Genomic DNA, 19,326 nt, shown 5'->3' on the forward strand with positions numbered 1-19,326 from the left:
GCCTTCCGAGAGTCTCGAAAAGGTTCGCCATCACTGTACTAGATTGACAGTATCAGTTTTTGATTATCCTTGATACAACTATCAAAAATGACATTAGACAAATAATCCAGTCTTATGGAGATTTAGGCATATCTACTCCCATGAGGGAAGCATGAAACAAACTGAGGTGCTTCAAATCCTCTTCAGATCAGGCTACAATTTTACATTACTGCACTAGTGAAAGAGAGGCTCTGTTGCAAGCCATTTTCAATCTTGTCCATTAGTCCTAAATTAAGTTATTTCATGTTTTTACAGGTATGTTGCTTCTGTAAATCATTATAGACATCACCAGTATTTTACATATGAATTATATATAGAAATGTATATTTAGTTTCCTATTTTAAAAAACAAATGAGTAATCGTAGGTATGTGTTTTTAACAAATTGTAAGCAGCATTATCTTGCACTGCCCTGACATCAGCTGCATATGTTTAGGAAGCAACAGGCAAGGGAATGATGCCAATATCCAGATCTTTTATGCAGAACAGCTGTGTGGTATAGTGGTTTGTGCCTGTCAAGACCCCGCATGGGGTCTCGCCATATGTTCATGGCCAGGGAAGGCTGGGAGAATGTGACACCAGATGGATGTGTATTCCTGTGCTTTGCTTTGCCTTAGGCTCCGCTTGTTATGTACAGTAATGGTTCCTTTTCCAGGAGCCAGGCAACATCTGGCTCCTTGTCGGACTCTGATCTTGGAGAAGAACCATAGCCTGGGAAAGGGAAACTGATTTGCTTGATGGGGCACTGTGAGAGGGGATGAAGAGAAGGGTTCTGCTAGTGGCGGGGACATTTGAATTTCATTTACAGCAATACTTAAGTGCAGCCTGTTTGTTACTCTGATACAATAAACCAATTTTCTTGGAACTCTAGTCTGGTTATTGGGAGGAGGTTGATGGCCCAAGAGAGCCTCTCTAGGCCTAAACTACTTTGTAAAGTTATTGCGGGGATACAATGGAAGAGGAGAGAAATATATATGCTGGCCTGTGACCTTGATAAATACTTGAGTAATAATGGATAACTTTCCACAAGCAACTTCATTACTGTAACATGTTGATGTCGCCTGGTCTCTGTCTAGGCAACCACACATGTGACACCAATATTGTCTAATATTTTTAAAAGGAAAGAAAACATTGGGGCATATGATTTGATTGACTTCTAGATCAAATCTAGACCAAAGCCTGGACCCTTTACAACTACAATTTGTAACAGCCATCAATTAGTGACACCTTGCTAAGTGGGAGAGAGTGTAACTGAAGTGCCAATACAGCCTGGGTTTCATAGAAAAGAAGTAAATCCAAATTAGTTCACTGCAGTCTATTTTGTGCATGCACTTCCACAATGCTGACATTAGTACAGAAGTGATTGCAGCATTGAGGGAGTAAAATTTACTTTCACATCAAGCACTGATTTTAAAAATATACAAATATTTCATTTAGGGTTGCCAACTACCTCAAGAAAAAAATATTGTGCCTTTAATGGAGGCTTCATGTGAAACGGTGAACCTGATCATTTCCATGGACTATTCAAGGGACGAGACATTTTATCCCCATCAGTCAAGGGACGAGACATTTTATCCCCATTTATAACCATCAGTGGTGGACTGGCATTGCCAAGAAATGAGAAACCTACAAACCCCACTCATTTGGCCAAGACACTCCTACCACACAGCCAAAGCTTCTCCTTTCTACCTGCTCCACCCAGCTCCACTGCTTGTGGAAGCTCTTCCTGTAGGACATTAAGAACAGTGACCTAATAAACTCAGGTCTGACCTTTTCCCCAGTCTAGAGAGCTATACATGCCTTAAATCACAACTTTTGCCATATTTCACTTTAAGTCAATGACTGCAGGAAAAAGTTGCAGAGGGATAACGTTAAAAGCATAGCAAGTATAAGTGAAATAAGAATACAAAACAAATTATTAAAAAAAACTTGCTTTGCTTTCATTTTTGAATGATACTCCTGCATAGGAAGAAACCGGACTCTTAAGCAACTATGTCATAGCAATTTTGTTTTCACTTTAGGCTTTCTACAAATTTTACAGTAGCATTATCAGATAAAACTTGGAGACATAAAAGATGGTGCAAATTTATAGTGTCATATATTAACTTTTATAGTGTCATCTATTAAATTTCTGAAGCCAGTGCAATCATTTTACATTCCATGGAGGTGTGATATTTTGAGTGTAGGGTACAATTGTGTTTCTATCTTTAAAAAACCCTCCCTCCTTTTCTCAACTGAGAAAATGCTGCTATTAGTACATTATAATGTACTAATGTCACAACATCTGACCTGGATGGCCCAGGCAAGCCTTATTATATCATATCTTAGAAACGAAGTAGGATCTGCCTTGGTTAATACCTGGATGGGAAACCACTAAGGAAATCTACTAGACCAGTGATGGCGAACCTTTTTGAGACCGAGTGCCCAAATTGCAACCCCAAACCCACGTATTTATCGCAAAGTGCCAACACGGCAATTTAACCTGAATACTGAAGTTTTAGTTTAGGAAAAAAGGTTGGCTCCGAGGAGTGCATTACTCGGGAGTATGCTTGGTGGTAGTCGGTTTTGAAGCAACCATGCAACTCTTCCAACGGGTGAATCATGCCCCTAAGGAGGAGTTCACTTTCCGGAACGAAGCCCCATTACCAGTAACTGGAAGGCTTACTCCCAGGTGCCAAAGGGAGGCGTAGCTTTAGTTCTTTGCATGAAAATCAGTGCGGTTTAACAGTGCTTAACAGGGTTACCTACACTGCTTCCCCAAAAGTAGGTCTTAGGATTAATGCTAATAATCGAGCCCAGTGGCCCAGGACAGCCTAGATGTTGAGGGGGGGGGGGGAACTCTGTTTGCACGTGCCCACAGAGAGGGCTCTGAGTGCCACCTCTGGCACCCGTGCCATAGGTTCGCCAGCACTGCACTAGACAGAAGGAGGGCAAGGGCAAACCACCTCTGAATGTCTCTCATTTTTAAAAGCCTACAGGGTAGTCATAAGTTGGCTGTGACTTCACAGCACTTTACATGCACATTTTCACTGCAAATGAACTATGCTGTGACAGACTATTTTATTTCTCTTGCTGCCCCTGAATACTCACCAATTTTAGAACATGATCGTTCAAAATTCTTTTCAATATACACCTAGGCCCCTTTTGCACATGCAGAATAATGCACTTTCAATCCACTTTCACAATTGTTTAAAAGTGGATTTTTGCTATTCTGCACAACAAAATCCAGCTGCAAAGTGCATTGAAAGTGGATTGAAAGTGCACTATTTCGCATGTGCGGAAGGGGTCCCAGCTAAGCAAGCTCCATTGAAGATTTTACCCCTCAACACTCCATGCCACCCTGAAGGGACTTCTTTCACAAACCTTTGAGATGCCACTGAAATGTTTTGGTGGCTCACCTAACAATTACATCTTTCTTATCAATGCGACACTGAAGTTCCACTCTCTATGCTCAGCAGAGATGAAAGGCTGAAAACAGTACTTTAAAATAGACCAGGTAACCATGCAGTGACAATGCTTTTTACATAGCAAGGTCTATATCCTTTTGAAAGGCATGGCAAGTGTTTGAATTTCAAGTGGCTGGGCTCAAGCTATTAAACAGGTGACATTAAGTAGTCAGACGAGCGACAAGTATTCAGGCAAGGAGAAATTATATAAGGAAAATATCACACACAAAAAACCACCATGCACAATTATTTGAATAGCTTTCTCCAGCCAGTCCACCTGTCCCCTTCACTGGCTATATAGAAAACAGCCCTAGTTCTCCAATGCAAAACCACACTCCTCACCATGACTAGCCTCTAACACTTATGCCCTCAAGAACTGTAGGAGTCTGAAAAGTCTTTGCTACAAAGAAGAATGAGGCAAAGACCTATTCTCAAGGGTTAAACGCTTGCATTGTTGATGGCTTTCCTGCATGTGTCCTTCACACTGAAGAGAAGGGAAGGCTGCTAAAAGAATGTGAAACGAGAGATGTGCAGATCCTTCCTCACCATGTTCCTCCCTTCAATAATACATCTCCTCAACAGTTAAATCCCTTCCCAAAGGGACGGGTTTAGATGACACTTGGAGGATTTTTCTGAAAGCCTCATCACCATCACAACCACCCCACCCGCTCTGGTTTTATTTCACATGGAAACAAGTGAATAGTTTTTAATTGGCGTGGGGGGGGGGAGCTCTGTGCATATCTCTAAAGGGCTTGTGTTTGAAAACTCTGTTTCCACATTCTGACACCCCCACCCCCACCCGGGGCTGTTTATTGTTTCACTCCAAGGCTATTAGCTTTGAGCAGCTCTCCTTCTTCGCCTTTCCTTCAGAGCGGCGTCAAAACCTCAGTACTTCGGAAGGGGAAGTTGTTATGCGCATCTCTTCTGCCAGCATTTGTTCCCCTGCAGCCATAAAAACGACGTGAGAAAAAGAAGTACGACGGCAGGACCAGCAGCAGCCGCCTCTCTCTCCGCTCTTGCTGACCCTGAGCATATCAGTAGCCAGGGGGTAGGGGGGGACGAGTCAGCCCCGCTCCCAAGCCTCAAGTGGCGTCGTCTGAAATGAATCCCTTAAAGCTTTTATAGATCGGTCTTCCACAAGAACATTCTTACCTTGAGATGCTTCCTTATTGTCCCATCTGAGCTCCTTTTGTTTTTGTGTGTGGGAGTGTAGTGAGAAGGGGCGGGGGCTGTATTTTGTATAGATATGATTTTTTTGTGACACACACACACACAAAAAGAAAAATGGGTAGCAGTCCTGTCAAGTCATGTGATTGATTGAATTATTTCCACCCCTTCTTTGCTCGCCTCCCTGCTTTCTGCTTTTAGGACAATACTCAATGTGTCAGGCAGAACTGGCTGATGACAGAGAGGAGGAGCGCCGCGGCCGTTGCCAGGGCTTGGCTCCCTTCACGGCATCTGGGGCCGAGAGGATAGAGCCTGGAGGTACAAACGGAGCTGATTAGGGTCTGGCATCTCACAGTGATGCCTTGAAGAGTAGGAGGGGAGATTATCTGATTTCCCCCCTTGCTTCCTCCTCCTGTTCGTTTACCTCTTCCTCTCCCCCTCCCATGTTTCCTGAGAGAAGAGCCAGATCTCAGTGCTCCGAGGCTGCTGAAAAGCTGGAGCTCTTCTTCGAATGCAGCCGAATCAGATTTTTAAGCCAAACCACTATGCTGAAACAAGGCTCATATAGCCGCAGATTGAGAGTCGTTTGTTGGCAAATTGTAACCCCCTATTCCGATTCAGAGGCGAAAAGGCAGCGGGAATAAAGAAATAAACGGAATAGCTCTGCTTTAATGTATTAATTTTCTTGATTTCTTTTCTGCTTTTCTCCTTAACTTGGGATCCAAAGCAGTTTATACTGTCCTTTTTAATTTTCATATTATGCACACAAGACCCTTGTGAAGTAGGTTAGGCATGGAATTTTGTACCTTGCATAAAACCTGAATTTAGCAGAGTGCTTGAAGGGCCACAAAGCCAATCTGGTTGTGCGTGCTGAGAACAAAACGTAGTTGTGGTGTTGTGGGTTTCTGGGCTGTATGGCCATGTTCTAGCAGCATTTCCTCCTGACGTTTCACCTGCATCTGTGACTGGCATCTCCAGAGGATCTGATGGTAGTAATAGTGTAGTTGTCATTTTCTTTCCTCAGTGATGACACAACTACAAAAGGAGCCCTTTTTTACTATTCAAACTAATATACTTCATTTATTATTGGAACCCCATTTCTAGATAGGATAGGGTAGATACAGTTTCTTAATCTTGTCTAACTAACTGGGATGGAGAGAGATCAGGACCTACATCCTTTCTTCATGGTGGTAGGATGGAGAAGTGTGAGTGCATGTGGAGGAGGTAAGGAAGGAAGGAAGGAAGGAAGGAAGGAAGGAAGGAAGGAAGGAAGGAAGGAAGGAAGGAAGGAAGGAAGGAAGGAAGGAAGCTCAGTCTACACATCAAAATCTGACACATTACCTAGCAGTATGTCTGGCCCAAATATTAGTTTTTATGCAAACTTTTCCAATAGAGCATTGCAAGAATTGTAACATTTAATAAATAGCTGGAATCAGAGCAGTACTAGACTTAGACCACTCTAGGTAGAGGTTTGAATATAAGGCCCCTTCCGCACATGCAGAATAGTGCACTTTCAATCCACTTTCACAATTGTTTGCAAGTGGATTTTGCTGTTCTGCCCAGTAAAATCCAGCTGCAAACTTTCTTGGAAGTAAGCTACATTGAATAACATAAGACATACTTCCAAGTAGGCTTGTTTACCACCAATAGATTGTTCTCAGCAGGGTACCCCAATTCCATGTCTTGCCCTAAAATATATATTCACCAAAACATTCCATCTACATATAATAGTAAATGCACACATAAATAAAACTGAACAAGCAGTGGAGCATCAGTTCTATTAGCTTGTTAAAAGGACTGTGACTCAGTTGGTAGAGCATCTGGTTTGCTTGCAGAAGGTCCCAGGTTCAGTCCCAGGTATCTCCAGTTAAAAAGATATGGTGGTAGCTGGTAAAATGAAAGACCTCAACCTGAACCCCTGAGGAACTGCTACCTGCCTGATGAGAAAATACTAACCTAAGTAGACCAATAGTCAGTTTAACCATTGATCTAAAACTCAGAACCTTGGGCCAGTCACACACTCTCAGCGCTAACCCTGGCTAGTATTTGGATGAGAGACCTCCAAGGAATACCAAGGATGTGAGACATAGGCAGGTTGCAAGTAATGAAAACCACCTCCAAATGTCTCTTGCCTTGAAAACCCTACAGGGTCACCGTAAGACTGTCAGCTATGACTTGACAGGCCCCACCCCCTCCAGAGGTGTTCCTCCCATTGGGCTTAGTGGGCAGTTGCCCAGGGTGCCCCCTTGTGGCGGGCGCCAAAAATGCAGGTTCATTTGTGGGATTTTTTTGTATTTTCAGTGGTTTTTTCTGGTTTTGGCTTGCAGGGGGCGCAGTTTTTAGGCTAGCAGCACCAACATTTCAGGGATTTTTCGGGAGACTCTCCTGATGATTTCACCCAGGTTTGGTGATGGTTGGTTTAGGGAGTACAAAGTTATGGACTCCCAAAGGAAGTGCCCCCATCCCCCATTGTTTCCAATGGGAGCTAATAGGAGATGGGGGCTACACCTTTGAGGGTCCATAACTTTGGACCCCCTGAACCAAACTTCACCAAACCTGGGTGGTATCATCAGTAGGGTCTCACGAAGATACTCTGAAATTTTGGTGCTCCTACCTTAATAATTGCACCCTGAAAGCAGGCACCCCCTAAATTTCCCCAGATTATCCTTTTAAATCCACCCCCTTCCTGCCAATGCTTGTTTTCTTTCTTTCTTTTATTCTCTCCATGCCTAATTAAAGGTTATTATTATTATTAAATCCACCCCCTTTGGCATAGATTTAAAGGGAGAATCTGAGGCCCCCAGTTTAAACACTGAAAGTGATGCTGTTAGGGTGGGGGAGAATCCCCCCAAAAAACAGCATCACTGTCAATGTTGTTTAAACTGGGGACCCCAGATTCTCCCTTTAAGATGGATTTAAAAGGAGAATCTGGGCTCCCTAGTTTAAACACCATTGAAAATGATGCTGTTTGGGGGTGGATTCCAGCATCACTTGTTTAAACTAGGGAGCTCAGATTCTCCTTTTAAATCCACCTTAAAGGGAGAATCTGGGGTCCCCAGTTTAAATAACATTGAAAGTGATGCTGTTTCCCCCAGTTGGGGGGACTGGATACAACACCATAAAATGTTTTCATAGCAGTAATAAAACATTTTGATAGCATTTTGGAAATATTTTCCAAAAAAAATTTCAGCTGTGTGGCATGGCCCATTGCTGTGTTCAGATTTGTGAGTTGGCTCATGTTATATAATTTGATGGTGACTTTGAAACGACCTGGCGGAAAAAATCATTGTTTGGTCACGGTGGGGAAGGGTGGCTGCCCATGGGGGGGGCATCAAACTCAGGTTTTGCCCAGGGCTCCAGTTTGCCTAGGTACGCCCCTCCCCCCTCCCCCAAAAAACACAGAGTAAGGCAACTTCATGTGTGCAAACTTTCTGTCACATGCACACTGAAAACAGATTGTGCTTTCTAGATCTGCCCCCAAACTCAGCATCAAGTCTTCTCCACACACTTGTAATTGGGAATGAGTTCTGACTGGCAGTCTATGTATGTACACTTGTATGAACAAAAGGATCTATAATGCCAAACAAGCAGAGGTTGGGTGTGGACCCAGTAAAAATAGTACATTCTTTACATTCTCTTCATGTTTATATGACTGAATGTCTACACAGGGCTCAGATGTACAAGCAGGAAATCCTAGCAAGTATGTTTTTTGAAACCCATTTCTCCAGTTTTGTTATGGCAAGCTCATGTGACAGTAATTTCCTCCTTTTCAATCTATATGAATTATGCAAGCACACCCTATAGAATGTTGCCCCTGAAATGTTCTCCAGGCAAAGGATTATGATCCCTGCCACCCCGGGGGAGAATGGGGAACAAATCAAATAATAAATAAAATAGTTTTGAAAACCAGCTAGTTTACTTTGCCTTATCTAGGAAGGCATGTTGCATTTCAAGTATCAAATCTTGGATGTGTAGCTATTTCTCACAATCCATGAGGCAGGTGCAATACATCGCATGTCATTTTAATAAGCCTGAAAAAGAGAGCAATGTAATGTGCACAAGACGGTCCAGGAAAATAGGCTTTTTGGAAATTAGCTTTCATACTTTGCTGCACTGGGCCTGAAAAGCAAGCAGTCTACATAGGAGATCACAGGGTTGAATAGTTTTATTTACATCCCATCTTTCTCTTCATATCATGTATTGTTATTTGGCTCAAGACAGCCAACAAAGTAGATAAAGAACGCAAATGGGAGCAGGCCAAAGGAAGAAGCCTCAGACTGCATGCAACTTTGGGTCCCCATCAGGAAGAAAGGCAGGGTTTAAGTTTAGAATATAAAGCACTTCAGCTGTGAACATAGCTCAGTTTAAGTTGTATATAAACATTTTATTGACAAGCTTTAGAACTCTAGCGAGTTGTATGTGTAGAACTGCTAAGCTACGGAATGGGTGGCTAATGAAGGAGTCTCCAAGGGGAGTAGCCAGATGGAGTTTGGCCATGCAGGTTGTTTGAAAGGTTGTCCTGCTAAACATGCAGAGTAGCTGACTACGGATCAGGACTAGCATAAGCATGACCTAAGGCAGAGCAACTACCAGTGCCCAGGACCTCTGGCAGACTCCACTGTTGCCAGCCCACTTGCCTGCATACCACCCTTGCTGCCTACACAAATATTTCCTGTCGGCTTGTGAGTATACCATGACCCACTGAAGCTCTGTAACTTTTAAATGAAAAGAACTTCTCTGAAACCATCAAGCGTTAGTACCTCTCTGAGTCAGTTTAAGAAGCCTTTCTTTTGTTTTTAAAATAAATTTAATTCGTTGTATTCAAGTTACCCTCGCGCCAGCCTGCGTTTGTGTGTGAGAGGTTGAAGAGTGCCTGTCTGTGAGACTAGAATCCCAGCCAATTTTGAGTTCCCTCCATTTTTGTACATGGGACTCTGAAGGACATTCCCCTCAGACCAAAAGCGAATGTGAGGTGGAATTTATTTGGCAGCCAGCAGCAGTTTTTGGGATTCCTAGTTCCTTCCCTTTAATGGTGGCAGCAGAGAAACAAAGAAGATCCCTGAACACTAGCCTGGGATATTTTGGGTGGCAAAGGAAACCCCACTGGTCAGTTTAGTGGGAACCTTGATTGTAGGCCACCCGTCCCGTTACAATTGGTGGCTAGTGGTGGGATAATATCTCTCCCTCGCCCTTGAATATAAGCGCCCCTGCTGGAGGGCATGAGTGCCTGGGAAACGCTCGAGTACAGGGGCACACTGCCGGAAAAGGGTCTCTCACACTCCCCCAACTGACCTCTCCTTCCAAAGTGTGGATTCAGAGAAACCGCTGAGGTTGCAAGACTTCCTGGCTCCAATGTGTACGTGCAATTGCCAAATCCCCTGCCCAAATCCCCCTGCGCCCTTTTGCCCTGTTCATTGTCTTGTATCCAGGTGCTGCAAACCCCTGCCTGCCTGCCTTGTTTGTTTTTCCTCTTGTAAACTGTCAATAAAAGGGCTTGGGGAGAAACGGGATGGCAGAGTTGCCCCCTGCATCTCTCACTCGCCGAAACGACATGCTGTCTCCGTTGCTGTAAGACTACACGCCCCGTTACACAGATCATGTTAATTATATCAAATCCTGACAGATTCCAGTTTTTGACAACTTTAAGACCAGTGTGTGATAATTTTCTACTCCTAGAAGTGAGCTAGCATATAGATTGGAGAGCCTTACAAGTAGAGTTTTTAAAAAACTGTTTCATAGTTTGGGGTATCTTTCCCCAGGAGAGGATGGCAATGATCCTTGTGTAAGATCCTGTACTTTTGCATATATATTTTTAACTAGTCAGGAAATATAATATTGGAAGCAGGAAGTTGTCTTAAGGCAGTTAAGGGCACATTGCTAATAATGTTCTATAACTATATAACAGTGAACAGCTATCTTCCTAACAAATTAGAGACAGATTTAGAGAACTTAAAAGTCTCCAGGGAGAGTGGTCCTTAGGCTGTTTTCTGTCTCAGTGACAGGTCAACCTTTATGACAGAGGAGGTTTATCCTTGAGGGTGCCAGTTAAATTGTTGTCATAAAAGGGGGAAATATCCCATTTCATAACAGCTGCACTTAGCATTTTGAGTGCCTAAAAACAGTGATTCATTTACAGCAGAAGTGTTTATCAGGCTAGTCTACATAGATCAGCAATAGATGCACAGTTCCCATCTGCCCTAGGAAATCCACAATGTCTAGAAAAGCCCAGAATATAGAAATCTGCATCTTACCCTTTTATCTTCTGTCTCCAGGGTAGCTACCAGCATGCCACGGCAATATCTTTTGGAATGTTTAGCGGTGAGACAGATGCTATAAGACAAGTTACTATGGAGCATGATTTTCCAAACAGCATGGGGGAACAGCCACTCTTATTTCAGTGATCACGGCATTGAAGAAGTCTTGCCATTGCTGAAGGGTTTTATGCCTGCTACATTGATCCGATAGGTACTATTCCATATTTGCTTCTGAAATAAGTGAACCTGTCCCATAATCCATACCATTCCCAAAGTATGTACACATATCATCAGGGACCTTCATACGACAGTGGCAGAATTGTAGAGAAGAGATTTCTTTCTGTCATGAAGTATGCCCATCAAATTTCCAGGAATAATTTGATCAGAGTTTTATTGCAGAAACTGATGGATATGCATGCAAGAGTTACATTCTGTCTGTACTCTGATTCCCTGATCTAAAACCTCCTAGAAATCACTACTACTACTACTACTACTACTACTACTACTACTACTACTACTACTACTACTACTACTACTACTGTGAAAAGAATGACTTGACACATCCATCTACTTGATGCTATGTTAACACAAAGTGATACTAAGGGGAACAAAGGGTCATAAAACTTTCATGGTTAGAAAGTTGAGCTCAGGATGTGGTCTAATCTGTCCAGTTACAGGGTGGAACTACATATCCGATCATGCAGTATCTTAAACAGAATCTCCTTACCTATGACTACTGCAAATACATACAGATCACTATAACTAAAATGACTCTTTGGGCAACATGCTCCCTGCCTGGAATTCATTGGATTCCACCATCTAACTAAACAACTAGAATGTTATGACTATGCAATCAAATCATGTTACACTACCAATGCAAGCGAAACAATATTAAGGCATGCAAACTTGAGTGGGATCTTTGGTGCAGAGCAGGACCACCTCGGTGATTGGTCTGGTAACGGTCTTCACACCATCCTGCTTGGTGCATTGAATGTCAACTGTATGTACTCACCCATCATCACTGGGTGTGGCCTTCTCATAGGCCACGCATTTCCGACAGCTTCCTTATTCCTCAATAAAACAATGTCCCCTATGTGCAGGTTGGATGTGGGAGGCTCCCATTTGCATCAGCTTTATAGGATTGAAAGGTACTCTTTTTTCCAGCTCTTCCAGAAGGTGATGGAAAGTACCTGGACTGGCCTCCATCGCTGATTGTGCAGGTCTCTAGTGATGAAGATCCCTTGTGGGACTGGCCAATGGCTGGTTTTCTGCCTTAGCAGGGTAGTGGGTGAGAAGATGATTGGATTTCCAGGATCTGAAGAAACCAGTACTAGAGGTCTAGCATTGATTATGGCAACAACATCCACTGTAAGGGTGATCAAAGTATCATGGGTGAGGGATGGAGTACTTGCTAGCATAGAATCTAACATGCTGCACGCTGTGCCAATCATACATTCCCAGTTGCTACACATGTGAAATGACACATATCCATGTGTCATCCTGAGTGCTTAGTTCAGGGCAAGATTCTGCATCTTGTATCCCTAGTTCTCTGCAGGCACTCACAAAATTCATACCTTGGTCAGACCTGAGTAGCTTAATGGGTCTGCAAATGGAGAGGAATCTTTGTGAGGCATTAATGAAACTGGAGGTGTCCATAGATTTAATGACTTTGATGTGGACCACTTGGATGCTTAAACATGCTTGAAGAGCACTGCCCAACACTTGCTGTTGGTCTGTCCTTCTCTGGTCTTGCGCATGACTACACTTTAACGTCCAAAAATGTCAAAACCCATATTGGTGAAGGGGGGCTTGGTGCTGAGCTGGTCTGGTGGTAGATCTGCCATCTTCTGATGCTAATGAGGCCCTTGGAGCTTGTAACCCACCCTGAGGCCTTCAGGGATAGGGCAGGATAGGAATGTGATAAAAATAAATAAATAACGGTTGCTGTGCATCATTTGGTGCCCATGATCCACAACCCTGCCGGTTTAATGGCATCTTCTGTAAAATATTGCCCCTTGGTGCTGAACTTTTTCATGATGGTGTCATACCAGCAAGGTGGTGTTGTGGTGTCGTGGCAGAAGAATGTCAGGGTGTGTCACTGCTGAGCTTATGTCAGCCTCTTTCACACACCCTCCTACTCAGAGTAGGCCATCCTGGCCCAAGTAGGAGCTCAGTTTGATGAGGCTGCTAGACCTCAGGTATGACTTACCTTCAGAGTCACACTCTATCTCCTCAGGATTCTCATTGAACACAGCTTAGGATCAACCTCTCTGCTTGATTGTGTGGTCATTTGGAGAAACAGGCTGCTTATCCCAGTGGTGTGCAAAATGAATGAGAAGAGCTGTTCCTAAGACAAGAGAAGCATTCACAATATTTTGCTTCCAAATGGCATTCTGTCCCAACCTTCGTTCTCATGATGCAGGAGATTTCAGGCTGGATGTCTGCATCTTGGTCTGGTGATAGGAGGTTGTAGCTGAGTAGCCTGGGATGCTGTGGTGGATAGCATTGCATGGTCTGCAGGATTTTGATCGGTGGGAACATATCGCCATTGCTTTGGCCATGTGGACTTCCTGATGCACTCTACTCAATTGCTTATATACACATAGAACCTTTGCTTCTGGTTGTATATGTATCCCAGTACGACTTTGCTGTCTGTGTAAAAGGTCATCTTGAGATCCATTTCCTTCCTTAGCAGCTCTGTTAGTTTCACTGCTGGTATGGCACCAGACAGTTCTAGCCTTGGAATGGTGTGCCCTTGTGGTGGACCAGCTTAGCCTTTCCCAAGTTGAAGCCTGTGTACCTGGCTCTCCCCGCCATTGACACTCAGATATGCTATGCCCAGCTGCTATTTCTTTGGTTGATGCATCTGCAAGATGTGCAGTTCTCTTCGGAATGTGGCAGTGGGTGAAACTGGTACAAAAATGCAGAGAATGTGTACTGTCTGCAGACTAGAGAGGGAGTTCCTCCATGCCTTCTATTCTTGTCTCTGGTCAGGAGAAAGAGGTTTGTCCCAGTCCTTTGTGCCTAATTAAAGTGTTTGTAAAAGGTGCTTTCCTCGTTTGATTACAAGCGATGCGAACCCTAAAGGATCAAACAGGCTGTTGACCATTGACAGGATAACTCCTTTTCCTGGGCTGGTACATGGAAGGTGAAGGCATTCCCTGTGACATCCCAACTCAACCCAAGGCTATGTTAGATGAAAGGCATGGCCCCCAGGCACAGTCCCTGATCTTAAAGCTCTTGGAAATCCTTACTACTACTACTACTACTACTACTACTACTACTACTACTACTACTACTGCTACTACTGTGAAAAGAGATAATTACTTGACACATCCATGTACCTGATGCTAAGTAACACAAAATGATACTAAGTGGAACAAAAGGTCATAAAACTTTTTGCATGTTAGGGAGTTGCACTCAGGAAGCTGGCTAATCTGTCCAGTTGCAGGGTGGAACTACATATCCCATCACGCACCATCTTAAAAGGACAGAATCTCCTTACCTATGTCTACTGCTAATGCATACATATTGCCATAACGAAAATAACCCTCTTGGGGCGCCACATGAAGCCTCTCCCTGTATTATCTTGTGGTATAGAATTATATTTGATGTATCCAAATAGCATGATCACAATTAAGTATTACAGATTGATCACAATTAATATTGCAGATTGCCAGGCTGATTGGATTTCCTGCTGCCAGAACTCCTTTGATGCAAAACAACAACACCAGTGCTAGGTTTTGGCCAAGGTGAAAGACCTATAAAGAAGACAGCCAATGAGAAAAGGGCACCACCTGGTGGTTTAAGTGATACTTTTTCTTACATCCACCCTTCCATCCCTTCTGTGAGAGGTAAGAAATCTCCTCTTATTTAAAAATCTCATGCTTGAAATGCATGTTGAGGATTATCTAGCTGAATAGTTCAGAATTCACTTCATGTAATCTTTTTACTGATAAATACTCACCTAGATACTTATTTTAAAACCAGGAATGAAGAGCTTTAATTTTCCCTGGGCAACTTGCTTCATTGTACTGCAATTAAAGCATATTTTCTAATGCCTTATTTTTTCTTCAGGTTTCTGGTCAACAGTTTCCCTCTTTTTTTACTGCAACTTAAAGACATTTCAAAATTGCTATCAAATTTCCATAGTCTTTTTGTTCTTGTGCTGTTCACCTGCAGTCATAACTGTGATCCCCTCTAAATCCTGTGCAGGTTGTTCATAGACTGCATAGGTCAGTGAAGTATACAATTGGACCTATTTCAGCTGGATCCTGTGTATATGAACTATTTTTCCCAAAGAGTCCTAGATCTGGAGAGGCCTTGTAAGCCATCTAGCCAGACTGCCAGCTCAGTACAATAAATCCAGACATCCTGACAGATAGCTGTTCAGCATCCACTTGAAGACCTCCAGCAAAGGACAGTCTCTTCCTACCTCAGGTGTTTGGCTTGATTGTCAAACATCTCCTACCATTAGTCGGTTTCTCTAATGTTCAACCAAAAATTTACCCTCCTGTACTTTAAGTCAATTAAATGTAGTTTTGCTTCTGAAGCAGCAAAACAAGTGTTTGCCCTTTTCCTTGAAACAACCTTCCAAGTATTGTAACAATGTGGTAATTCTTCTGTCCTGACAAAATATATTCAGTCCCTGCCCCCCCACACCACCTCACCTCACTCCAGTTCTTAAATGAGTCACACCTGTTCAAACCACTAGGACACACACAAATGTGTCTCATCTTCCTCCCATCTGGCAAAACAGATACCCAACTACACAAGATACTCCACACTGGACCACAGAGAAAAACACATCTTACCATGACATGCCTCTGAAGCTGCCAGCCATAGATGCAAATGAAAAGTTATGAGCTAAGATTACCAGACCACGGCCACTAATCCCAGAAAACCCACAACAGCAAGTATATTCAGTTCCTTCAACCTTTCCTCATAGGATTTGTATTCCAGATCTGTAACTATGGCTGATTTTGCACTTTCTAAATGCTCTGTGGCTTAGCCGGGGAGCGTACCTGCTGTGGGGCTTCTCACCCTGCTTGTAGTTCCCCACTGCTGCCTGGTAGGGGCATACTGCCTATGGGGACATGGGGTAACCCATGTCCCCGGGCGCATATAGACCTGGGCACTGCCACCAGCTCTGAGCGGTAGACCTGGATGCCGGTGTCGGATCCGAACGGTGGACCTGGACGCCGGTGCGAGCTCCAATCACTGTGTATCCCAGTTTTTCTGACCACTTCATTCACCTGATTATACAGTCTTTTACCTGTGCAAACACATGCTAAATGCTAGACCCAGGGCAGACTGAGTACGCAGTTCAATGGTGGGCTTGACCTGACCAGGGCTGGAAAAGCTTGAGCAGGATAAGAACCCTCAAGGGGCTGGATCAGGTTCAGGGCCCATATATTTGACACCCATGCCTAAGATTTTACAGATCTTTACTGTGAACCTGGGGCACTGCAAAAAAAAAAAATCCAGTGGGGCCCATGCTAGCCCTGACAACAGTCACATCAATTTTTTGTTAATTGGACTGTCTGGACCAGGGGTAGGCAACCTGTGGCTCGAGAGCAGCATGCGGCTCTTCTGGCCTTGCACTGCGGCTCCACGAGCTGCCGGCCCCATCCTTGCCCACCCTGCAGGCAGCAGGGCGGGCGCACCAACTGCCCACGGCCGGCTGGGCTGCGCCGCGGGCTTCCCCTCTCGCCCGCCCCATTGGAGCGGGGTGGGTGCTTTCCTGATGGCCGTCGAGGCCGAGCCGCCGGCTTCATCCTTGCCCACCCTGCAGGCAGCAGGGCGGAAGCACCAATTGCCCACGGCCGGCTGGGCCACACCGCGGGCTTCCCCTCTCGCCGGCCCCGTTTGAGCAGGGCAGGCACTTTCCCGGCAGCCGGCGAGGCCGAGCTGCTGGCCCCATCCTTGCCCGCCCTGCAGGCAGCAGGGCAGACGCATCCATGCGCTTCTCAGAATGAGCGGAGTAAAAGGTAAAAAAACCCAATATACACAGTGTTATCTTTATTTTAAAGGTCAAAAATTATTTGCGGCTCCAAGTGTTTCTTTTCCCGTGGAAAACGGGGTCCAAATGGCTCTTTGAGTGTTAAAGGTTCCCTACCCCTGGTCTGGACAGTATTAACATTACAACATTAAAAACACTATCTGCTCATTCGTCTTATATCTATGCAATGTTGACAAAAGAAAATAATGTATTTGTACATGAAAGCACATGCTTCATTTTGTAGAATGTTTTGTTGAAAAAACTAATAAGAGAATCATCTTTCAGGTCAGACCTGAAATTTTAGGAGCCCCCCTTCCTCACACAGAGAGCATAAATTCAGGTTCACCTGAATTGGATCATATTTTCAGAAATCTGAATCATCTGATTTTATAACTTAAATTTTATTCACTGTGGCTCAATCTTTTTTTATTCATTGCTTAAATCAGGTTAGTCAATGAAATTAGTGGAATTCCCCCCACCCCAGTCACACAGTGAACACCAGAAAAAAGGAGCTGTTCGAGGGCAAGGGATGAGAAATTCATATGTAGCTTCTTCTTTGTGCTACTGACCATGCAAATTTGAATAAGATTACACCCTGAGATTGTATTGTGCAGTGGTGGCAAACCTATGGCACGGGTGCCAGAGGTGGCACTCAGAGCCCTCTCTGTGGGCACGCTTGTACAAAGTTCGTCATGTGGGGGGGGGAAATCGTACCTCCCCACACACACACATCTAGGCTGGCCTGGGCTGCTGGACTTGATGTGCGTGCACCTCAACGAGCAGGGAGGACGGCTGGCGGGCCTGGTGCCTGTGCTCCAGGTGGCTGCTGCCCGGGGGGCGGGGGGCAGAGGCGGCAGAGATGCTAGAGAGGTGCAGAGAGGCACATGTGGGACTTGCCGGAGGCTACAGCAGGCTGGCCCCTGATCGAGGGGGTTATTCAGGTTAAATTGCCGCATGGGCACTTTGCGATAAATAAGTGGGTTTTGGGTTGCAATTTGGGCACTGGGTCTCGAAAAGGTTCGCCATCACTGGTATTGTGAGTTGCCTATGTTATTCTCATTAGTAAAATAGTTATCTAACAAAACACACCATCCTAAACATCATGAAATTAATCATCTCACCTATATGCTTGCAGTCCATGTGCGGAAAAGCCTATGAAAAGTAAAAAGGCTACATGTTAACAATACCAATCTTATGTTATACCATTTTGCATTCCTGCAAACAATGGCTTTTACGCTGTCCTCCAAACACATTTTGCTTGAACTGGAGTCACAAACCACACTGACAGCAGGCATTTCAAGTTTCATTCTCCCAACATGCTTTCTATTTCCATTCGTTGAGTTGATTCTGTTCACCAGCAAGCATTTGTACCACAGAGTTGCATTTTGGTAGTCTGAATAGGGATAATACCGAGCTGCTCCAGGAGGCCTTTTCTAGGTTCTGTTTTCGATACCAGAAGATCCTTTTCTTTTATACAACAATGGTTTGCTCCATATTTATTCACAGAGGGAAATAAGAACCTTCTTTTGAGGTATGAAGGCAGGTTAGAGGTTTTCATACACGATATCATCGATTTCCTCTTGTGTTTTCTGGTAAGATACCTAAAATTCAGAGAAAGGAAGCAAAAATTTAACATTTTCAGGGAACTAGCCAGGGTGCATAGAGATTATTATTGGGGCAGGGCGGGGGGACAGCAACAGTTTCTTCAGGTTCTGAAATAACTTCATTGGATAATATTCAATAGATACTGCACCAGTAGAAAATAACAATGCAATTTGGAGGGGAGCTGAAAGTGCTCTGAGAGCTGACCAGCTAATGCCCTGGCACACCCTAAAGATATGCTAGCACAGCATACCATTACTGTCTCCCTCCACCAAAGTGATGTGAATGCTGACCCCACAACTAGTGGGAGTCAGGGCAGGTGGGGATGTGGCAAAACTCAGTCAGCTGCCTAAGCCTCTCTGGGCCAGAAATAACCCCCGCCCCCCAGCAGCAAGGAAGAACTACATCTGCAAAACCCATGGTTGCTGCCCTGTTGTTTGCCCCTTATCTGTCATAATTGTGTGGCTGCACCCCATGACATCTTGTGGGTGCAATGGCATAGTTGCTGGGGATATCGACTCAGTCACAGCCCACATTGCCCCTCTGCAGGAACATTTGCCTGGTCCCTGGCCTGTGTAGTTTCCCAGTAACGAAACAGTCCAGCAGCAGCGCTGTTGTTCCTTGATCAGGTACCTCCACTTTGTCAAGTCTCAGGATTGCACTGAAACTTTTCCCCTGCTACTAACGTCACCATTTCACAGGCTTTTAAAAGAACAATCTGATACTTTCACTTATGCAACAGCTGTCAGCTTTACCAACTGAGTTCTCAAAGTAGTGAAAAGAAGATGTCTGTGAACAATATGCTGATGGGTTTTGCTA

The 19,326-nt window shown here is 44.2% G+C and overlaps 2 protein-coding genes across 3 annotated transcripts in view; both read right to left on the reverse strand.

Annotated features, from left to right (window-relative positions):
* TCF20 (transcription factor 20) overlaps positions 1–4,856 on the reverse strand; it is a 182,882-nt gene extending 178,026 nt beyond the window's left edge. The window contains exon 1 of the mRNA XM_048500899.1: positions 4,636–4,856. The gene's annotated coding sequence lies outside the window, so the exon portion shown is untranslated. The remainder of the gene's footprint in view (positions 1–4,635) is intronic.
* A 12,961-nt stretch (positions 4,857–17,817) lies between these two features.
* NFAM1 (NFAT activating protein with ITAM motif 1) overlaps positions 17,818–19,326 on the reverse strand; it is a 34,252-nt gene continuing 32,743 nt past the window's right edge. For both annotated transcript variants that reach the window (XM_048500923.1, XM_048500922.1), the window contains exon 6: positions 17,818–18,506. In XM_048500923.1, coding sequence (XP_048356880.1) covers positions 18,450–18,506 — 57 coding nt within the window. In that variant the 3' untranslated portion in view covers positions 17,818–18,449. The remainder of the gene's footprint in view (positions 18,507–19,326) is intronic.

Source organism: Sphaerodactylus townsendi, linkage group LG06 (genome assembly GCF_021028975.2).
Source record: "Sphaerodactylus townsendi isolate TG3544 linkage group LG06, MPM_Stown_v2.3, whole genome shotgun sequence".
Lineage (NCBI taxonomy): Eukaryota > Metazoa > Chordata > Lepidosauria > Squamata > Sphaerodactylidae > Sphaerodactylus > Sphaerodactylus townsendi.